The sequence below is a fragment of the Pieris brassicae genome, chromosome 8, assembly GCF_905147105.1.
Source record: "Pieris brassicae chromosome 8, ilPieBrab1.1, whole genome shotgun sequence".
Lineage (NCBI taxonomy): Eukaryota > Metazoa > Arthropoda > Insecta > Lepidoptera > Pieridae > Pieris > Pieris brassicae.
In genome coordinates, this window is record NC_059672.1 from 15250045 (window position 1) to 15270410 (window position 20366).

Here is a 20366-nt window from a genome sequence, read left to right on the forward strand (position 1 = left end):
ATCAGTCACCCACGTAGTCATCCTCGGAACAGTGAGGGCGCTCCGCGAACCCTGTGAAGTGCCCGGGAGACTTCTGTGCTTCTGGAAGGAGTTAGGCAGGCTAATTTAGCCAGGACTCAACGCACAACAGACCAATTACGAGTCTAAGTGCGGAAAATGAGTCCACCTTACCTTAACTACTCTAATTTCTTCACAAATGAAATTTACACTCCATGATTGACAACTATGTTTTTTTCTGTATTCAACAGTCACTTGGTTGAGAACCCAAACTTCAGTTGCTTTTATGGCTGAGGTGAAAAAAAATAGAAAGTTTTCAAACAATTTATATTAACAAACCACACATTATATACAATACAGGGAATGTTTTAACGTAATAAATTATACTTCACACAAGTAAAATAATGTTATAATATTTTACAGCCGCACAAGGCACATAATAGAATTTTATCAATATAGATCCTATTTGAATATACCATATTTAGTTTTACATAATGCACTTGCCTATTTTAACGGCCAGAATGTCCTTGTTAGACTGTAAAATAATTTTTACTCAAAGGGTCATTTACATAAAACCATATTATATGAACTTAAGATTTTACATAAATTGACAGGACTAGAATTTCTAGGGTACCCAATCCTAGAAACATTTAAAATTCGTGTCAATTTTAACATACACATAAATATAATAAGTAAAATAATTTCGTTATTGCAAACCTTACTTATAGCTGTTATTTGTCCACAGTTTAGTCATCTTTTAAGATAAAATGAACAAACAACACTGAATGGCAAGTTTAACCATTTTCATTAGATTTAACGGTTTTCATTATATAGACTCATTATAGTCATAGTTCTCTTTATAATATCTTCAAAATGTAAAAGAGTTCATATATGAGATTCCAGTTGTTAAATGTAAATATTAATTATAGAAAATTATTTAAATTTGTAATACACACCTTTAATATAGAAAGTCAACAAACTTTTATTATTAGCTTATTGTCCATAGAAAATAAATAAAAAGTGAGCAAAATTTGAAGCATCAAATATTGTGACAAGTTCCTAGTTATTTCAGATATCGAATCATAGTCTTAATTTACTAATCATATTCAGAACCATGAATCAAGATGATAAAAAAGTGTATTGTTGTTGAAATGTATATGTCGCAGCAAACTAGCTAAAAAGCCATTCAATTAGCAGCCTAGCCGCTTAACGAAACAGTGCCATTTAACTAGTTGGCTGCAACATATACATTATAAACTAAATAAGGATAAAAGTTATTAAAATAAATTACATAAAATTTACCATGTTATCCAGGGTGGTTGGTTCATTTTATTTATTGGAACATAAGTCATGTTAACCGGCAGGTTTACTATAGCATACTTCATATGTAACTTTTTAAGTGTTCGTAAAATAGTAGCTCCATTACGGCCTAAGAGAAAAGCTGCTGGTATATTGACATCTATGTCCATTCTGAAAATAGGTTTAAAAATAAATTTTGTATGGCGTAACAACAACATTTAATTTGAAAAATATGTTACTAGCTTACAAGAAAACAAATTGTTCAGTGGAACAAGAATTCTACAAAAACTATTCTGACAATAAAATTTCTCAATTTATTTCCCTCAAAGGACTTGTTTTATGAATTCTGAAATACTGTTAAAAAGCAACAGACACACACACACAACAGAGATACATACTAAAGAACTTTACTACAACAGTATTCTACTTACTTATCATCCACCATTTCTATTAGATGATCCAATGGATCATCCCATTTGTTAACGGACTCTGTTATAATAATAGCCCTTGCGCCTGCTTGCTGAGCCTTGGCGGTTTTAAAAACAAAAGAGCAGTCACTAAAAAAAACTTTATAGTTATTTCTCTTCTAATGGAGGACTGAAGTGAGCATTCTTAAATACAGGTGAAAGTCAAATAACTGAATTGATACAAACTGACTAAAGAGTATTGGCTAAACTGAACAAGAATTAAATGCTTATTGACTTCCATAAGCATTACCAGATTTTTTATATTATTATATATTATTAAATATTGTACAAAACCTACCCTCTCTCAGCTAAAGCAATATTTCCAGAGACATCTTCTTGATTGTGAAGATCAGAACAACTGCTTATAGGTACGGTAGGTACTAATCTTGCCTTCTTCATGTGAAAGCTGTCATTCTGAAAAAAAATATTGAAATATTTGTATGTGAAAAATATATAATGTAAAAATAGAAACAGAAATATTAAACTTACAAAAGTTGCACCAAAATCTTTGGCAGGTCGTATTCTATATGAGTAACGCAACTCTTGCGGATCTAGTATCTCAAAAAATATATCTCCGGCTATGACATCAGCCGACGACGACCCATCATGAAAATGCAAATCATTTGCTGAAAAAAATCACCCATAAATGTACAATATAGTTTCTAGCAGAAAAAAGATTATGGTCAAGTAGTAACTTACCTCCAGGTAAAACTGGATCTATATTAAGCAATGCAAAAAAAATTACTAAAATAACATTTGTATAGTTGTACGCCTTTATAGAACACATTATTTTTCGTTTATATTATATTAACTTAAGTAAATACATTGCTTAGAGTAATAATAGTCTATAGGTTTTCCTATTTTTTTGTACATTGCCAATTTACCTATAAAAAAAGGATTGGAAAAAATTTAACTTTGAAAGAAATTGTATTTAATTCATTCATTAATAACAATGTCCTCATTTCTTTAGGTTATATTCACAGATTACTTATTAGTAAATAATTGAAATTTGATTATAACAACTTACAAGTCTTAAAAGTTCACATTTAATAGTAAAGAAAATATATACAGGCCACAGATTTCAGAAGACAGATTTGTAGATTACAAAGCTATATTTCAAATACTCCATAGTCCATAACGAAAGCGGGCTGTCCTCAAAAAAGTGCTAGTTTTGTATCTGTGCTTGTACTTTTAATTTACATTTTTTTAAACAGGGGGGAAATGGGCAGGTCGCTCGCCTGATGTTAAGTGATATCGCTGTCCATGGACACTCTCAATGCCAGAGGACTCACGAGTGTGATGCTCTTTTCTTGAAAGCCCCTAAGTCAAATTGATTTGGAAATACTTCAGTGGGCAGCTGAACGGAACGATGGACGTCAAGGTACTAGGGATGTTATTTTGTATTCTACCTTGACGTCAGTTCCCGGTATTAGTCCGAACAACTCTTCTGAACACTCTATGGTAAATATGGTAGAAGATGTAAAGAGATCCCACATGTCTAGGTAACGCCAAGGGATCAAGCCACTTGGAAAGTGACTATTCGAATCTCTCTTCCTTGAATACGGTCAAGTGGAAGGAGCTGGTGCTGGGAAGAAGAAAGGTGAGAACAGTACTACTAGTGGGGCTGAATTTGTGTCTTGTAGAGCTGCAAACGGTGAAGCTCCATCGATGACGACCTTGATTCTCTGAGCGAGAAGCTGGAAATCCAGTTGCATAATTTCTCGTGGAGCCCATAGGCTGGAAGCTTTGAAAGCAGTGCTCTGTGCCACACCCGACTGAAGGCGTTGGCTATGTATAAACTTACCGCCAGCGCCTACCCATTGGACTCAATTACCTTTGCCTACCCTGGTATACAAGGAAGTCACCAGCTGAGCGACCACGGCAAAAGTCGTACTGAAGCCAGCCTTCTCCTTCACAGTGGGGGCAAGCGAGTCATCCCTGTGGAGTGGTGGAACTAAGGAGGACTGACAAAAATTCCCTTGGACAGCTTTGGCGAGAGACCAGAAGGGTCGACTCCCCAAAGAGAGGTGAGCCAATCTCTTTCCAAATCTGTCAATATGTTCTGACTTTGCCTTAATCTCGTTTTAAGGACCTGGAGGCAGAGTTTTATATTTGCTGGTATTGGCATCATCCACTCCATCAAGATGTTCCCGCGTCGATCCATGCTTAAAACATTCTCGCTTTCGACGCGAGGTCGCCTTGCAAGAACGTATAAACCAGGAGTGTGATTTGCCACCGAGTGGCACCACTGAAAATAGAACAAAGACTCCCATGCCCTGCAGAACCAAATACTTTATTAAGCTAACACAATATTTTGATTTCAATTGTCAGAGTAAAAAATACGTCAAAGCAGAATACAGTATACAGAAACGAGTATACACTATACAGTAACATTGTTTAAACCAACTTAAGTTGGCCACGTGTTAATGGTGTTTCTAAAGTTGTGGGTATAGCCCAAGAATAGACAACATAATTCTTCGTGATTACGTTTCATTGAACGCATTTTTAAATATACATTATATTACATGGAATTTAAATAAAAAATCAAAATAAACAACTTTAAATTAATTATGCTTACAAATGAAAAATATTTGTTTGTATTTACTGAATAATATTAAAAAGGAAAAATAAAAAATCTTATTTAAGAAGGCGCATTTGTTTGTACAAGTAAATGAGAAAAATTTAGCATTCCGTAAAATGGAACGAATAAAGATAACAAATTGGACAATGTCAAAACAAATACAAATCGAGTGCGAATCTTGTTAATAATCTCGTTAAACGTGAGCCACCACTAGATGCGAGAAAAATAATTGTGAGTTGTTGCATTTAAAAACTTATTAGTTGATTTTTCCACGAAATTATTTTATATTCATTTATAATACAACTTTTAAATCCTGTTGTTCCATTTCATGGAACTCGACGGTATATAGTTTCATTTTTAATATTTTATTTGTAATAATAACATCTAATTGTCTTAGTATATTATGACCATGTTTGACGATTATTCATTTATAAACTTTTGTTTTAAAATTCTCTTGACCCCTGTTTTCTGATGTAATATACCACATTTATTACTAATTTTTAAGCTATAAATTAAATTATTATATACTATAGTCTATCTTTTAGTTACAATTTACAAAACATTATGGAGTCTCAATCAAAAAAGTTACAACCAAGATTATATCAAGTACAACTTGAAGAAATATGTATAACAAAAAATACAATTATATATTTACCAACAGGTATGTAAATTGTAAAAACTGTAATGTAATATTAATCTTAGCTATCATTTTAATAAAGAAAACTAATAAAATAATTTAGGTTCAGGAAAAACATTTATTGCTGGACGTCTTATTAAGAGATTTATGAATCAGATTAAAAAACCATGGGGAGAAGGTGGTAAAAGAACATTCTTTCTTGTCAATACAGTGCCTTTGGTCAACCAACAGGTAATGTATTAATTTTCATATAATTATATGATTGGTTAGTTAGGAAGTTTTAAGTATTAAATAAATTTAACAATATTTTATTTGGCTACATATTAACAAAACAACAAAGTAATAGCTTAAAAGGTGGTGGTAATTTTGACATAATTCCACTTGCCTTTAGGCAATTAACACAGAACTAAATAAAATGTTTAATAATTTATATTAGGCCTATTAAAAGGCACTTTTGAAAGTCAAAATTTACAAGTTAAAAAATTTAAATTTTAAAAAATTAATTCTAGTTGCACCTTATTATTAATATAAGGAAATTAGATATTTATTAATTAGGTCAGTTTAAGTATGTTTATTAGTATGTATATTTTAGTCTTGTGCTTGTACTGTTTTTAAATAACTAATAATAAAGGGAAAAACTACTGTATTTTCTTCAGATTCCAGTGCGTGCATAATCATCGTACATAATCTTGTCTCACAGTTAAGAACTATATTTATTTTAATCAACTCATTCAATAGGGCTAATTAATTATTTTTTATTAGGACTAGGTGTCTAGCAAGTCCATAACATACACAAAACAACATAGATTTTTAGACAGTTTTTAGGGCCTGCCAAAACATGTTTTAATAATGTTTCTGTCATATTTTTTTTTAGAAACATGTGATTGAAGAAATGTGTCCAGTGACTGTTGGAGCCTACAGTGGAGAGGATCAACTTGATTATTGGAACAAAAGTAAATGGGACTCTGAGCTTGCTCAATATGAAGTAAGCATATAATGTGTTAATCTTGGTTTGGTCAAAAGCCAAAATGTATGTATGTAGGAATTTGTATACTAAGTGTGAGACACTCAAATATAAATAATTGATGGAGACATGATATTAGAATTGAATGAATGAGGCTGTACAATATTTTCTTAGAATGTCTGTTGTCTGTAACTAAAAAATATATAATTTCAGGTGATTATAATGACTTCTCAAATATTACATGATATGCTCACCCACAAGTACATCAGGGTTGAAGATATAAATTTAATAATTTTTGATGAATGTCACCAAGCTGTTGATGAACATCCAATGAGGTTAATTATGAGGCATTTTGAAGGATTACATGGTGAACTACCAAGAGTAATAGGTATGTTATTTATCAGTCTGCATAACATCTACAGCATGAGAATATATAAAAAAAAATGTCATTAAGGTCATCCTAAATGTTCTCGATTTGTTGCCGATACACCGATACATGATTTCGTCGCTTGCTTTTACTGGATTTTTTTCTTAATTTCCTACTAAAAAAGTATTATTTATTGAATTTGACTCGTTGGAATATGGAGTTGAAGACATTAACCGCTAGACTAATGAGGCAAATCATACAGTCGATTTTAAAAAGCCCTACTTTGTTATAGGTTTAACAGCGACATTGCTAAATTGTAACGTTACGTTACACAAAGTTGAGGATACTCTTAGGGAACTGGAAAAAACATTTCGAGCGACTATAGCCACAGTTCACGAAAATATAAAAGAGATCTTTGAGTGAGTAAATATATATAATAATTATATCTGACTACAACCTGTGAAGAATTTATCCAAGTTAGTGCCGCAGTTTGAGTGAATGTGAATCTTAATATAAACATAGTTAACAATTATTAAAATAAATTACAAATACATGTGCAGTTGTAACTATGCACTTCCTTGAATGAGTTAGGAGAATAAATAACAGTTAACAAAATAATAGATCAATAAAATATTTTACAAGACATTTTTAATTAATTCAATATTTTCCAGATATGAAAATAAAAACTTTATATTCTTTGTCCCGTAATAGGTATATCGTATACCCATTCTGTTATTGTAGGAGCAGTGTTGGTCTAGTGGCTTCAGCGTGCGACTCTCACCCCTGAGGTCGTAAGTTCGATTCCCCGCTGTGCACCAGTGGACTGTCTTTTTATGTGCGCATTTAACATTAGCTCGAACGGTGAAGGAAAACATCGTGAGGAAACCGGCTTCGTACCGTACCGTACGGAAGGCTGATCACCCACTTGCCTATTAGATTAACAAATGATCATGAAACAGATACAGAAATCTGAGGCCCAGACCTAAAAAGGTTGTGGCGCCACTGACTTACTTATTCTGTTATTGTGGGCGACTTTGAAGCCTATATTGAAATTGATGTAGGCCCAACTACCTGTGGGTTACAATATTAAGGAGAAAAAGTCTGAATCTCAAGTACAATTTCGTAAAACCGGTAGTATCGTAGCCAAATAGTTGATTGGTGAAAAATTTATGACTACGTACTGTAATTTTAGCCTATAGAATTAATTCTCGCTTCGTTTGTCTAAACGTCTTATGTTTTTAGCCACTCGACAAATCCCCAAGAAATCTTAAAGATCTATTGCCCATCAACCCCTTCTTCATGCAAGACTGAAGCCAAGAACCTTTTAGCTGGACTGATGAAATTAATCCATAACTTTCAATTACCAGTAGTGCAAAAGAATATCCAATTGCAACATGGACAGCGGGACATAACTTCTAATCCTAAAAAGGTCCATATAATCCAATTAATAAGTATAAGGTCTAGTTATATTGTTAATGTTGCTAAGCAGAGAAGAAACCTAGTTTAAATGAGCGATTTGCACTTTTGCCTTGCACCACCACTATATGGAACCAGCCAACCAACGGTTGTTGAGGTATTTCCGAACCAATTGACTGCAAGAAAAGAGCGTATTAACTATTTAAAGTCGGACAACGAAGTCTATTCTTATATTAGGCAGTATCACTTAATATCAAGTGAGTGACCTGACCTGCCTAAATAGGCAGCCTCAGCTGCCTCAATAGAACAGGGGCAAATGCCCCTGTTCTATAAAAAAACATTTATATGAAATTAAATTGAGAATTTCACTTAAACTTAAATTATCAAAGCTAATTCTGACTACATTAATGTTTAGGTGTTTTTAGCTTAAGATTTATATTTAGAATTATAACAGTACTAAAATTTCGTTTTGAAAGTGTTCACTGGCACAAAGCTTTATTTTTTAACTTTCATATAGCAGGCATCTCATATCTAATATAATCACAGATGTAGCATCAGCTCCTAAACTAGTTCCGGATATACTAGCTGCCTTTTCGATTAAGTGACAGCTATAGGAGTCTTATTTTGTATGCCTAATATGAAAACTTAATTAAGACTTTAGTGTACTGCTATTTAAAAATGCTGATGTTATCAATTCAGTAACTGGCCGATAACTTATTCAAACTTACACAATGATGGACATTTTGAGATATCCTCTATTTCCGAATAGGTAACAAAATAAGTACAACGTAACTGTAATGTGTTCTTAGATGAACTTGTAGCGACACCTACAATATATGGTAACCGTCACTGCGATCACGTCATATTCTGAGTTAATCAAACAACAATAATCTTTAGTTATTTCCTCAAAAAAACTTCATACATAAACAGGTTACAGTTATTCATTGTTATAAATAAATAATTGTCTTTCTTCTATTGACATTTTCCATGTTTGTATGAGACTATTGCCTGTTAAAGGTAAAAGTACCTGTATAGGCTTCTCGACCTCAGGTATTATTTAATATTCATCTCTTTCCGTCACGTCTTATTCTATAGCCGGCAGTAACCGAACTAATTAGGCTGATTTAGTTTGTATGAATTATTAATTTTTAATCTTATTAAATAAATAATTTTAGATTCAACGGGAGGTGGCGAATATGGTTCAATCCATGTCATTGCATATTGACGAATTGGGTGCGTACGGTGGGAGCCTATGCATTATTGCGTATACAATATTACTCGAACGGCTAAAACGACGAGCATTTTCTGAAGAAGAACAATTATTGTACACCTTCACTATAACAGGCTGCACAGAGTAAATACTTTTTACTAGCTTCTAAAGAGATTTCAGATATTTTATAGCATGAAAGTAAGAAGCTGTGTATGACAAGATTTCATAAATCATTGCAGTGATTGAATTCAATGAATTTGAATTTAAAATTCTTTAATGCAAAAAAAACGATACATCTTTGTTATAAAAACTTAAAATGGTACTTGAAACAAGACGCTCGTGCTTCGAACGTGCGAAGTTCGAATAGAATACATATATTAATCTATACATAGTATTACTTTTCATTGTACCATGCCAGGTTAGAGAAATTTCATGTTAGTGTAAAATTTTCAGGGCAAAAATCGTATTATTAGATGAAATGGAAGACGAAAAGGGCTATGCGAAGATTATTAAATATTCATCGCCTAAAATTAAGGTTTTGTTAAATATTTTGAAAGAATATAAACTGACCAAAAACGGTAAGAATTATTTTTAAATATTCCTTTGTAAAACATCACGCAACACGGTAGTAAGATACCAAATACAAACAGTAAAGATTTTAATAAAAAAAACAAGATACATGCTTTCGATTGTGATTGGTCAAACGGATATAATATGACATGTAACATGTCAAGTGTCAACGTGTACTGAACTAGAGATCTCGGGGCACGGTATGGTACCCACCAACTTAAACAAAAAAGCCTTTCTTATAGTTAAGTCCATTTTCGACCCTTATAACTTTGTGGATAAGATTAGAAGCCTGAATTTTAGCATTATATTACGATATAAAAGTTGACTTGCGAGACTTGGTATTTTTACAAGTTATGTAAATGTTTGATGACGTTTTGTTGACTTCGAACGGAGCGTATAATTGTTTCTATTGTTATTCTATTATTAATATAAGTTATTAAATCTATTGGATCGGGTTTGAACGCATTTAAGTAGAGATGGTTAACGGTGCAATTACGCTAGATTTTTAACTAGCTTTTTTTAAAATGGCGCTTGTCAATGGACCACATGTAAGTCGTAGTTTAAATTGTAGGTACTAATTTCTTGTAATATTTGGATTTTAAATGTGATTTTGTTATCTCTATGAAACTTTCTGACCCGGTAACATTAAAAAAATATTTTATATATAATTTTTTTTAGTTTACCTACCAAAACGGACTGTCAACTGAAACATGTTTATTGTCAACAGCAATTTATTTAACTATCATAAATGTCTATTAGCGTGCCTAAAAAGTAAATACAGTGTAAACTCTATTTTACGTCCATCGATTTAACGACTAACCCTAGAGCGTCGAAATCAATTGGTTTTGGTTGGTTTAACTTGTCTTCCTTACACTATATATAGCATTACACTCACCGATAACGACACCAATTAGGTACTAAAGAGTACTGTCGTACGTGCTTTTGATGCGTTATAAAGAGTTTACACTGTACCTGTAAACGTGCCGGCGTAAATTAGTTATCTATGCCATTTGTTGTTTTTTCAGATAAACCATTATCTGCAATCATATTTACACAGCAACGGTTCACTTCAAAGATTTTATACAATTTACTTAAAGCCGTAAAAGATTCAAATCCTCAAGATTTCGGTTTTCTTAAACACGATTTTATTGTGGGCTTTAACGTGAACCCGTATAATAACACGAGAGAACAGTATTATACTAAGAAACTCAGTCATCAGGCGTTGCTGAAATTTAAAAATAGGTACGTGCAACCTATGTTTTTATTTGATTATATGAAACACAATAAAAGTTATTAAATAATAAACCACTAGAAAGCTGTTTAATATATAATAATATTAAAACGCATACAAAATGTGGTTGAATTGTATAAGGTTGAAAGAAAACAATTTTTTAAACGGATTAAAACTATTTGTATTATTATAAACTTATAATTATTTTACATAATTTTAAATTAAATTTTTTCCGAGCTTAAAACGAGCTTCTATTTATACAATTTTCATGCCGCACAAGAAAGATTCAGCAATTCCTAAGACCAATCAAAAATAACACCCCGTTGTAAGATGCAGGTATATACAAACTGGATTGCGACTGTGGCCTGTCTTGCAAACGCAATATGTCCAGCAGACACAAAGAACACATTGCGGACATAAGACATAGACGACACACAAAATCAGCAGTCTGTGAACACACACTAGATAGGCCTAATCACTACATACACTTTGACCAACCGAAAGTACTTGCGAAAGAAAAAAGATTATTCCCAAGATTGGTACGCGAAGCCATTAAAATACAAAAACACCCCAATTTCAATAGAGAAAACGGCCTAAAATTATCAAACACCTAGGATCCAATAATATATAAAATAGAGGACACCGTGAGTCATTTCTGCAAAAACCCGTCATCTTTTAGTCGATACCAACTCCGGGGAAATAAATACAGATAACACAACTTTCTCTACAGCTGTGATACTTTTTGACATTCAACACATTTTGTCTCCGCCGTGACCACGCACGCTGTAAAGCACGCGAAACGTCGGAAAAATTTAAATTTAAAATTATGTAAAATAATTATAAGTTTATAATAATACAAATAGCTTTAATCCGGTTAAAAAATTGTTTTCTTTCAATGTGTAAAAGCTATGTTAACCAAAGACAATAAATACTTTGTATAAGGTTACGCATTTATAAGCAATTTCTATACAGGGACTTGAACTGCCTTATATCTACACGTGTGATAGAAGAGGGTGTGGATATACCACAATGCTCCCTGGTTGTGCGATTTGACCTGCCGCTGGACTATCGCTCATATGTACAAAGCAAAGGTAATTAAAAAAGACTTCCTAATTCCTTGTTTAAAAGATAAATAAAAAGAGTGGCGGAGATTTTATTGCCAGTTCTTCTCGTCCGTTCTACGCCCTGGATTAGTAATGTACAATTGGAAGCATTTAATATGTATTTATTTATTTACGTTAAGTGTATATTGTGTTACCTCAATGAGTAAATGATTTTGAATTTAGTGTTTGGTTGGAACGGTCCGTTAAATTACTGGACTGGACTATGTACATTATCCTACTAGACTATCTACATAATATTTTCAAAAAACAAATAAAATGTATGATGTTGATGTATTTATAGGTCGCGCAAGGAACCGGGAATCAAAATATATAATGATGGTCAATGAATCAGAAAATGCTAAGTTTCTAAGTAAATATTATGGATTTCAGAAATTAGAAAATTGCCTTCAACAGGTCAGTTTAAGTCTGAAAATACGTATGCGCTCTAGTTATAAGGGAGCGTTCAAGTATTACGTAACGAATTTGGGGGGGGGGGGATTCCTCTTGTAAAATGTTACGATGCGGGGCATGGATTGATAATATTATTTTACACTTTCCAGTACTTTACACCACATAATGGTTAGTTTTAGATTGTTTCATTAGGCTGGCCATTTCTGGTAAGCTAATAAATTATTGTGTTTTAACGATAGCTTATTTCAATTACAAGTAAATATTATTTTATTCATCTAAATCATAATATGTATAGATTTATCGAAATGTTAGATTATTTATGGCAATACTTTTAACTTTATGCCAACGTTAGTTTAAATACTTTCTGTCTATATGTTCAACACAGACTGCAGAACTCATGAACAGATATTATTGCCATTAGACACAGATTTTAGTATTTTAGTTATTAAAGTCTAAGTTATAGTAATAATTAGTCGCTAAATTCCTAATAAAGGTTGTAAACTTAGCTACCGATCTAATCTAAGTATATTCTTAGCGTAAATCGTCAAGACTTACGACAATGCCGATCAATTTATAAAAAAATATCTCGCCATTAACATTTGCTCAAAGTTTAACTGTAAGAAAACTACATCTTATCCATAAATCGATGGATTATTTTATTTCCTACGATAACCTGGATAATTGCTGTCCATTGCAGTTAATTATGGGTAATGCTAAAGATCGAGCGTCGCCAACTGAAGAGGAAGTTCAGGCAGCTTATGATGATGATGATATACCACCTTTCGTCACGCCGAATGGGAGTAAGTATACTTAAGATAAATATAGTTAACTTATTGATACGTAAATATAAGGCGGGCTCTGAAGACATACTGATTTATTAGAATTACTAACAGCTGGTAGGCCATGTATGCTACCTTTATGTTATTAGTATGCTATGCTACATTTACTATGGATTATAAGATACAGGTATGTATCACTTATGCCACGCCACTAAATTGGAATCGATAGACATCCTTACTCAACGGCAAAGAAGACAGAGGGTAAGGGAAAGGCTGAGAGAAAAAGCCGTATATCAAATCATTATACAAAATGACTATGGTAACCATAGATAGAAGAAACCAGAAAGGAGGGAGGTACGGTCAGCTCTTGGTTTTTCTAAATGAATTGTGATCTCAAATTACACGGTATATTTTTAGGGTTTCTTTTACCTATTTTCTATTGAAAATCTTCGAAATAATCTTTATGATTTGAATTTCTATGGGAAGTGTCGGCCTAGTGGTTTTAACGTGGGACTCTCATCCCATGAGTTGTAGGTTCGGTCCCTGGCTGTGTCCAGTGGATTTCTGTCTATATGCGCATTTAACACTCGTTCTCGATGAAAGAAAACGTCGTGAGGAAACCGGCACACCACAGACCTAAAAAGACGACGATGATCACAGAACTTATACATTGCCGCCATTGGTATATGTATGTATATTTAATTTGATTTTCTATACTCCGAGTATACATTGCAGAGACGCACTATTCTAATTAAATTTTTCGTTTGAACAAATTCCACAAAGAATTATGAACTTTACCGTTTAATGCTAAGGTACAATTCCACCAAAATAGTGTGTGGTACATTTGTTCACAAACATTTTGTATAGAACAAGCATAACACTGAGCGCGTATCGCGTTTTGCTGCGTGTCCACCGGCAATGATGTGTGTAACTTTTTACGCGCAAAGTTTTGCACACTTCTTTAGGAACTTTTTCACTGAGAAGACTTTCTGCCGACAGTTGCTAATATGGACGGGCAGGAAAATGTTGTTTTTTTAGTTATCTAAGAAAGATTTGATTAAGCCAATTGCACGTTTATATAAGTATTATTTGTGATCGTTACTTTTTATTTACCTACTAAAATTATTTCAAGTCTTGACTTATTTCTTATATGAGCGTGTTGGGCAAAAGGGATAGGTGGTACTTGTGGTGACTGGTCGTAGTTGAATTCGTGTATGCGGTGATGTTACTTATTTTTGACTATGTATTTGCGTGTTGTAACGAGAATGTAAGTGCGTTCTCCTATTTAAGCCATGCCACGCCATTTACGTTTTGTAATACAAAATAAACTTGGCGATTAAAAAGAGTGGTGGAGAGTTTATTGCCAGTTCTTCTCTCCGTTGTACGTCCTTCATTTGAGACCTGGCAGTAATTGTAAAATTAGAAGCATTTAATGTATATTTATTTTTATTGACATTCATAAGTGTACATTGTGTTACCCATATGTATAAATGATTTTTGACTTTTGAGATACTCGTAGCTGTAAAAGATGACGGACAATCTATAAATTAACATATGCGTCTTGCTTGGGCTTCCAATAATAATATATTCTTGATCATTTAAAAGCGGAAGCTTAAGCTTTTTAAGCACGTCGACACGAGTCCACCACTTGAACCGTGTGCGCGCACGCAGTTGTGCACGAAGTTTGCTAAAATATTTGATATATTTCTATGTCTTAGATCGCCTGTTCGCAACATCAGCCATTAGTCTCTTACATCGGTACTGTTCCACCCTACCTGCTGACCAGTTTACTCTACTCACTCCGATGTGGATACTAGAATATGTGGATACATATGTTCCAGCGAACCCGGTTATCACCATCGTGATGCCAATAGCTTGTCCCATCAAAGAACCAATTAAGGTAAACTATTATTTGGTTACTCTATAAACTTTTAAAATAAAATAGAATCAATGGCAAATTGATTTCAACTCTCGCAAAAACTCAACCAATCTCAATTGATTTACATAATAAAAAATACATCAAAAATGGCAAGTAAGAGTAAAAATCGATAAAAAAATAAGATTTAAACAAAAAACTTTTCTCTGCGTAGACTGGTAGTTAAATTTTCTTTTCCAGGGCGATCCCTTTAATAATCTAAAAACGGCAAAGCGTTCGGCCGCATTAAAAGCTTGTATCAAGTTATATGAAGCTAATGGATTTGATCAGCATCTTCTACCAAAAACATATGGGTGAGTTTACAAATTAACTATTATTTCTTTCACATGTAACATATGTTAGTACAGTTTTGTCCATATCAATTGAAATCTATGACATAAATAGTGGAATTGTATGTGCGTTTCAAAGAAATTCATATAAGAGAATGGTAACCATGACAACAAATACCGTAATAATCTTTGGTCTCTTTACAATAGTGTTCAACTCTTTCGACACAGACTATTGTAAAGTCTTTCCTGTCGTATGATTTGACATCCAGTGTTATATAACCTTTTTTGTTACGTTGACGTCATAATAATTCGACAGTAATCATTTCGATACTAAGTAGAAAAAAATCTAAGTATAGATTTGTGGTGAATAAATGAAATGTCGCGTAGTAAATAAGAATTATTACTTCGTATAATCGCTTTGTCGGTTGACATTCAGCACAAAAAGGAAAGCCGTACCTTACTAAATAAGTTTTAACAAGAGCTAAAATAGAGGAATATAAACATTTCAGAGAAATAAAATTCGAACAAGAGGATATTAAGCAGTGTTTCCTTAATTGGCCATGGGACGACCCCAAAGAAGATAATAAAGACGGGACACCACTCGCTGGAACAAAAAAACGCGTTCGCAAGCACAAGAAAGTGGTATGTTTTTTTACCCAGTGTACTACAACCGAAGAAGATTTACAAAGATTCAATGCAATCTTTTCTGGGTCTCATTTTGACATTCATTTGTCATATATCAAGGCTCTATATACTTAAAAAAACATCAAAACCCTTTCCACCCAGTAAAGGGTGCTAAAAAAAGCTAAAAATAATTAAATTCATTAACTGATATTCAAAGACTATCTGAGAACGCCGATAAATAATAAAATAAATTCCCGTTTACGTTAAATAGAAAATTAAATTTAAATTAAAAAAATATTACGTAAATCAAACAATTATAAATTATGCATAACAAAAATTATGCTAATCAGACATTATCGTCATTTAATACATATTCGAATATAAGAACTCATCCTGTATTCGAATGAGAATTCTCGACAAGAACAGGTTTCTTGCATCGGCTATCTATGGCGCGTCAATGTTTCAATTGGTTTATGACGTTTTACGTGCAATTTTAATGGTTTGATTGTTATGTTATAGTTTATATGTCACTGGCCTTAGTATATATGTTAATGATTTAAATATGTTCGACGTCCTGGTGGACAGAAAAACTGTGTGCAGTGTTTGCACCACCAACCACCAACTTCCTTTACATTAAGATCATTTATATAAATAAATAAAATAATTTATATTACAGTATCCCAGTTATTTCAACGCTTTACCATCTATAGGCAAACAGAAATTCTACTTGCATTTACTAAAACTAGACGTCAGTTTCGCAAAACCTACTGAATCACGTGAAATAGCGCTTTACGACCTTTTAAAAATGGATGAAGGGTTTGGGTTCCTTACAATGCAGCCTTTGCCGGATATATGTGATTTTCCAATGTATCTAAGAGTTGGACAAGTTATGACAAATATACAAATGAATTATGCCTGCGTTACATTGGATACAGCGCAGCTTCAATTGGTTAAACGGTAAGTGTATTTTGACAATATATTAAAATGTATGTAAAATATGTATTTTAAAAAACAATACATGCAATATACACCTGTCAATTAACTATTATCAGTAATACAGAAAAGTCACTGGTTACGGGACTTCAATTTCGATATTTTTTTTAAAGAATCTATACTTAAACCGCCAGCATGTCTTAATACTCAATAAACTCCGAAGGTTCTGGGTTCACGGTGAATACTCAGAATATACGCACCTACCTAAAGCATTATTAATGTATAGGTCATTAGGGAGCGTTCAAGTATATATATATATACGTAACAAATTTTGGGGGGGGGATTGTATTACGCGTTATTTTTAATATTATTTTCAACTTTCCAGTACTGTACACAACATAATGGTAAGTTTTTGGTATAAAGAGTCATTGGGGGTGGTCACGAACCGTTTTACTATTGGATACAGAAAACGTTACGGTGCGTTTCAAGAATCTCCAAAAATTGCGTGACGTAATATTTGAGCGCTCCCTTATATATTTCATAACATTATTTTTCATGTATCCTTTTTTAGTTTATTTTTATTTTTGTTTAGTTTTGTCTTAATAACTATGTGTAATGTGTATTTTTGCACTTCTTGTCTACCTTATCTAATTTAATACATTTTTTTCTCTTCTCATAGTGGTTGCCTGGAAGAGATCGCTCGAAAGCGATAAGGCCGCCAGTTGCCCTCCTTTTAACTTAATTATGTTCACTTTTTATATTATGTGCAACGAAGTGTTAATAAATAAATAATAATTATTCGTGAATGTCAAGGCTATTCAACCTCTTGACAATACGGGCCTAGTGAGAAGATTATAAAAGACAAAACCATTCGAATTAGTGAGTTATTGTTATTGCACGTTTGTCTTTAGTGCTCAGCAGTTGTAAGTGGTAAAGATAGTACACATGAGTGTGTTCCCCTTAATAGAGACTTAGTAGTGTTATTGGCTACTTGCTTATGTTAAATATCCTTTTTGGTATATTAGGTTAGACTAAAATTACTTATTACAGACAATTTATTAAAAAAAAAGTCATATTAATCATACAGAATCATTAATTTTCAGATTCCATTTCTTCATATTCGATCAATTGTTAGCGGTTGCTAAGAAATTCGTGATATTCGATGGATCTGTGAATTGCCTCTACGTTGTTCCTACGATTAAAAAGACCGGATTCGATATCGATTGGAACGTTATGCGGACGCATACTGAAATAGAACCCATTGAGATACCATCAGACAAGGTTTTTAATTTTATTATTTAGAATCTATTTTACAATAAAAGTTGTTCATATAAATGTATTAATGTGGACTATCTGAAGATAATAATTTAATAACTACCCACTTAAATTTTTGCAAACATCTACCGTCATATTTTTAAAATATTAGTTTTTTTTTGTTTTTCAGATTTATCATAACTAAGGGCTAATATTCAGAGTCGAGATAGCGTGAGCTATTTCTTCTGTATGTCAAATTCTAAGACGATTTTTTACCATAACATTTTGTGCTCCTATTAAACTACTCTAAAATTACTCAAAATGTATTGAAACTTTTATAAAATCAGGGATAAAAGGCTAGGCTCATTGGCCATTACTATCCCTCGCCTCCACGAAATCTTGACTATGAATCCTGACCTAAGATTTGGACTAAAGATATACAGTCGTGGTCAACTAATTAGGGACATGCAAGATAGTGAAGAACAATAACCGGTTATGTACATACAAATATAAAACCCAATTGATTTTTCAGTAACTAGTATTTGCATAATTTGGTCCGATTATTATGCTTTAAATGGCTGTAAATAAAATAATAAATAAATAGAAAAAAAGTATTTAATATCAAAGGTTGAATATGTCTTCAATTTTAAGGTATAATTCTGTAGCTGGACATTTAATTAAGGACAGTAAACTATAATGAAAAATAGAGTTAAACAAAACTAATAATCTGCAGTATTATAATATCTTTAACAGCTCCATTTTATTACGTGTAAAATCAGTACCCCGTAGCAAAACCTTTGTTAGTAATTACCGTTTGACACCCATGTGGCATAGACATTATCAGTTTCTGGCATGTTTCGACAGGAATGTTTGCCCATGCCTCACAAAAAGCTTCATTAAGTTCATCTAAAGTTGTGGTACGATAAGTGGCTACTTTTTTCTTGATTTCGTGCCAAAGGTGCTCGATTGGGTTAAGGTCCGGGCTATTTGCTGGCCAATCTAGCACCGATTCTGACTGACTGGTAAGAAACGACTTGACTGAACGGGCGGTATGTTTCGGGTCGTTATCATGCTAAAACGTCCATATAATAGGCAGATGCTCTTCAGCATAGGGAAGCATCGTTTCCTCCAATATTGCCTTGTATTGATGTTGGTCTAAGTTACCCTGAACTTTCCTCACAGGTCCCACTCCACGTCCAGAAAATGAACCCCACATTTTAATGTTTCCACCGCCATGTTTCACCTGCTTTTTTGTGAATCTTGGATACATTTCCGCTTTTACTGGACGCCGTACGTATTGCCTTCCATCTGAAGAAATCAAATTAACCTTGGTCTCGTCAGAGAATAATACATGTTGCCATTGGGCGTAGGTCCAATGTCCATATTTACGTGCAAACGCCAAACGAGCATTTCTATGTTCTTTCTTCAACAACGGTACTTTGCGAGCCACTCTTCCGAACAACCCTGCTTCTACCAGACGTCGTCGAACGGTCCTCGCTGAGACACCAGCTCTTTCGTCTGTCCCAGACACTTAGTGTTTAATTAAAATAGAGCCTAGAAACGGATCTTTCTAGCTAACCTGGTTATTCTATCTTCTTGCGGAGTTGTTTTTCTCGATCTTTTTGTTCTGGGCACATTTAAATCTGTGTTATTGCGTTTGACATGTTGCACTGCATTGTATACCATAGTTTTTGAACAATTTAAATGTTCTGCTATCCTACGGTATGGCCAACCATGCTCGACAACAACGACTACATGATAATTTTTCGTAGTGTTGGATAGCAACTTTTATTTTTACCCATTTTTCTTAAAAATATTGTTCAAAACTTAAGATAAATATCGGGATTGCCGCCAAAACTCCCACGAAACAATAAGAGAAGTAAAAAAGTATTGAGATTCAAATTTTGAAAATAGAACGCAATATCTCAGTGTCCCTAATTAAATGGCCAGCCAGAAATATTTGAACAAATAGCACTACGATAATCTATCAGCTATACTGTAAAGAGGTTTAATGTTTAAGAAGTTGTTATTGTTTGTATAATCGGGCACATAAATGACTAATTATACTTACATGTAAGAGATATGGAATATGGTTCAGACTCGTTGGAAAATAAAAAATTAATTCACAATTCGCTTTAACCAAGGAGTTTCCCTAATTAGTTGACCACGACTGTACATGATTATAATACGAATTGTTCATTGTTAAATTTGGTCATACATAAGTGCTATAAAAGTATTACGTGAAAATCGCTGGCTCTTAATATTATAAAGCTGAAATTTTTATGTGTGTTTCTAACGAACAAAGCCAAAAACCGGAC

General features: G+C 33.1%; 2 protein-coding genes across 4 annotated transcripts in view; one reads left to right on the forward strand and one right to left on the reverse strand.

Moving 5' to 3' along the window:
• Positions 1-346: 346 nt before the first annotated feature.
• LOC123713777 (PRADC1-like protein) lies at positions 347-2820 on the reverse strand. Of its 2 annotated transcripts, XM_045667620.1 has the most exons (6): positions 2791-2820; positions 2463-2647; positions 2253-2389; positions 2062-2177; positions 1728-1853; positions 347-1467 (listed from the first exon to the last, which is right to left on the reverse strand). In XM_045667620.1, the coding sequence occupies exons 2-6, from the start codon at positions 2548-2550 to the stop codon at positions 1296-1298; spliced, it is 639 nt and encodes a 212-aa protein (XP_045523576.1). In that variant the 5' UTR covers positions 2551-2647; positions 2791-2820; the 3' UTR covers positions 347-1295. The 2 variants fall into 2 exon arrangements, with proteins under 2 accessions (XP_045523576.1, XP_045523578.1); XM_045667622.1 differs by lacking the exon at positions 2791-2820 and having other exon boundaries at positions 2463-2743.
• A 1679-nt stretch (positions 2821-4499) lies between these two features.
• LOC123713521 (endoribonuclease Dicer) overlaps positions 4500-20366 on the forward strand; it is a 37380-nt gene continuing 21513 nt past the window's right edge. For both annotated transcript variants that reach the window (XM_045667230.1, XM_045667231.1), the window contains exons 1-18: positions 4500-4575; positions 4890-5005; positions 5085-5212; positions 5856-5966; positions 6159-6333; positions 6605-6731; positions 7555-7741; positions 8904-9082; positions 9392-9516; positions 10534-10750; positions 11712-11830; positions 12144-12256; positions 12951-13053; positions 14751-14932; positions 15149-15261; positions 15747-15879; positions 16538-16818; positions 17898-18075. In XM_045667230.1, the coding sequence (XP_045523186.1) occupies positions 4909-5005; positions 5085-5212; positions 5856-5966; positions 6159-6333; positions 6605-6731; positions 7555-7741; positions 8904-9082; positions 9392-9516; positions 10534-10750; positions 11712-11830; positions 12144-12256; positions 12951-13053; positions 14751-14932; positions 15149-15261; positions 15747-15879; positions 16538-16818; positions 17898-18075 (2568 nt within the window). In that variant the 5' untranslated portion in view covers positions 4500-4575; positions 4890-4908. The remainder of the gene's footprint in view (positions 4576-4889; positions 5006-5084; positions 5213-5855; positions 5967-6158; positions 6334-6604; positions 6732-7554; positions 7742-8903; positions 9083-9391; positions 9517-10533; positions 10751-11711; positions 11831-12143; positions 12257-12950; positions 13054-14750; positions 14933-15148; positions 15262-15746; positions 15880-16537; positions 16819-17897; positions 18076-20366) is intronic.

Coding starts and splice junctions, on each gene's coding strand:
- LOC123713777 (XM_045667620.1), bottom strand. CDS start 2,550: ATGTGTTCTATAAAGGCGTACAACTATACAAATGTTATTTTAGTAATT. Junction 2,178..2,252: donor AAGATTTTGGTGCAACTTTT/GTAAGTTTAATA, acceptor ATTTTTTTTCAG/AATGACAGCTTTCACATGAA. Junction 1,468..1,727: donor ATAGAAATGGTGGATGATAA/GTAAGTAGAATA, acceptor ACCTATTTTCAG/AATGGACATAGATGTCAATA.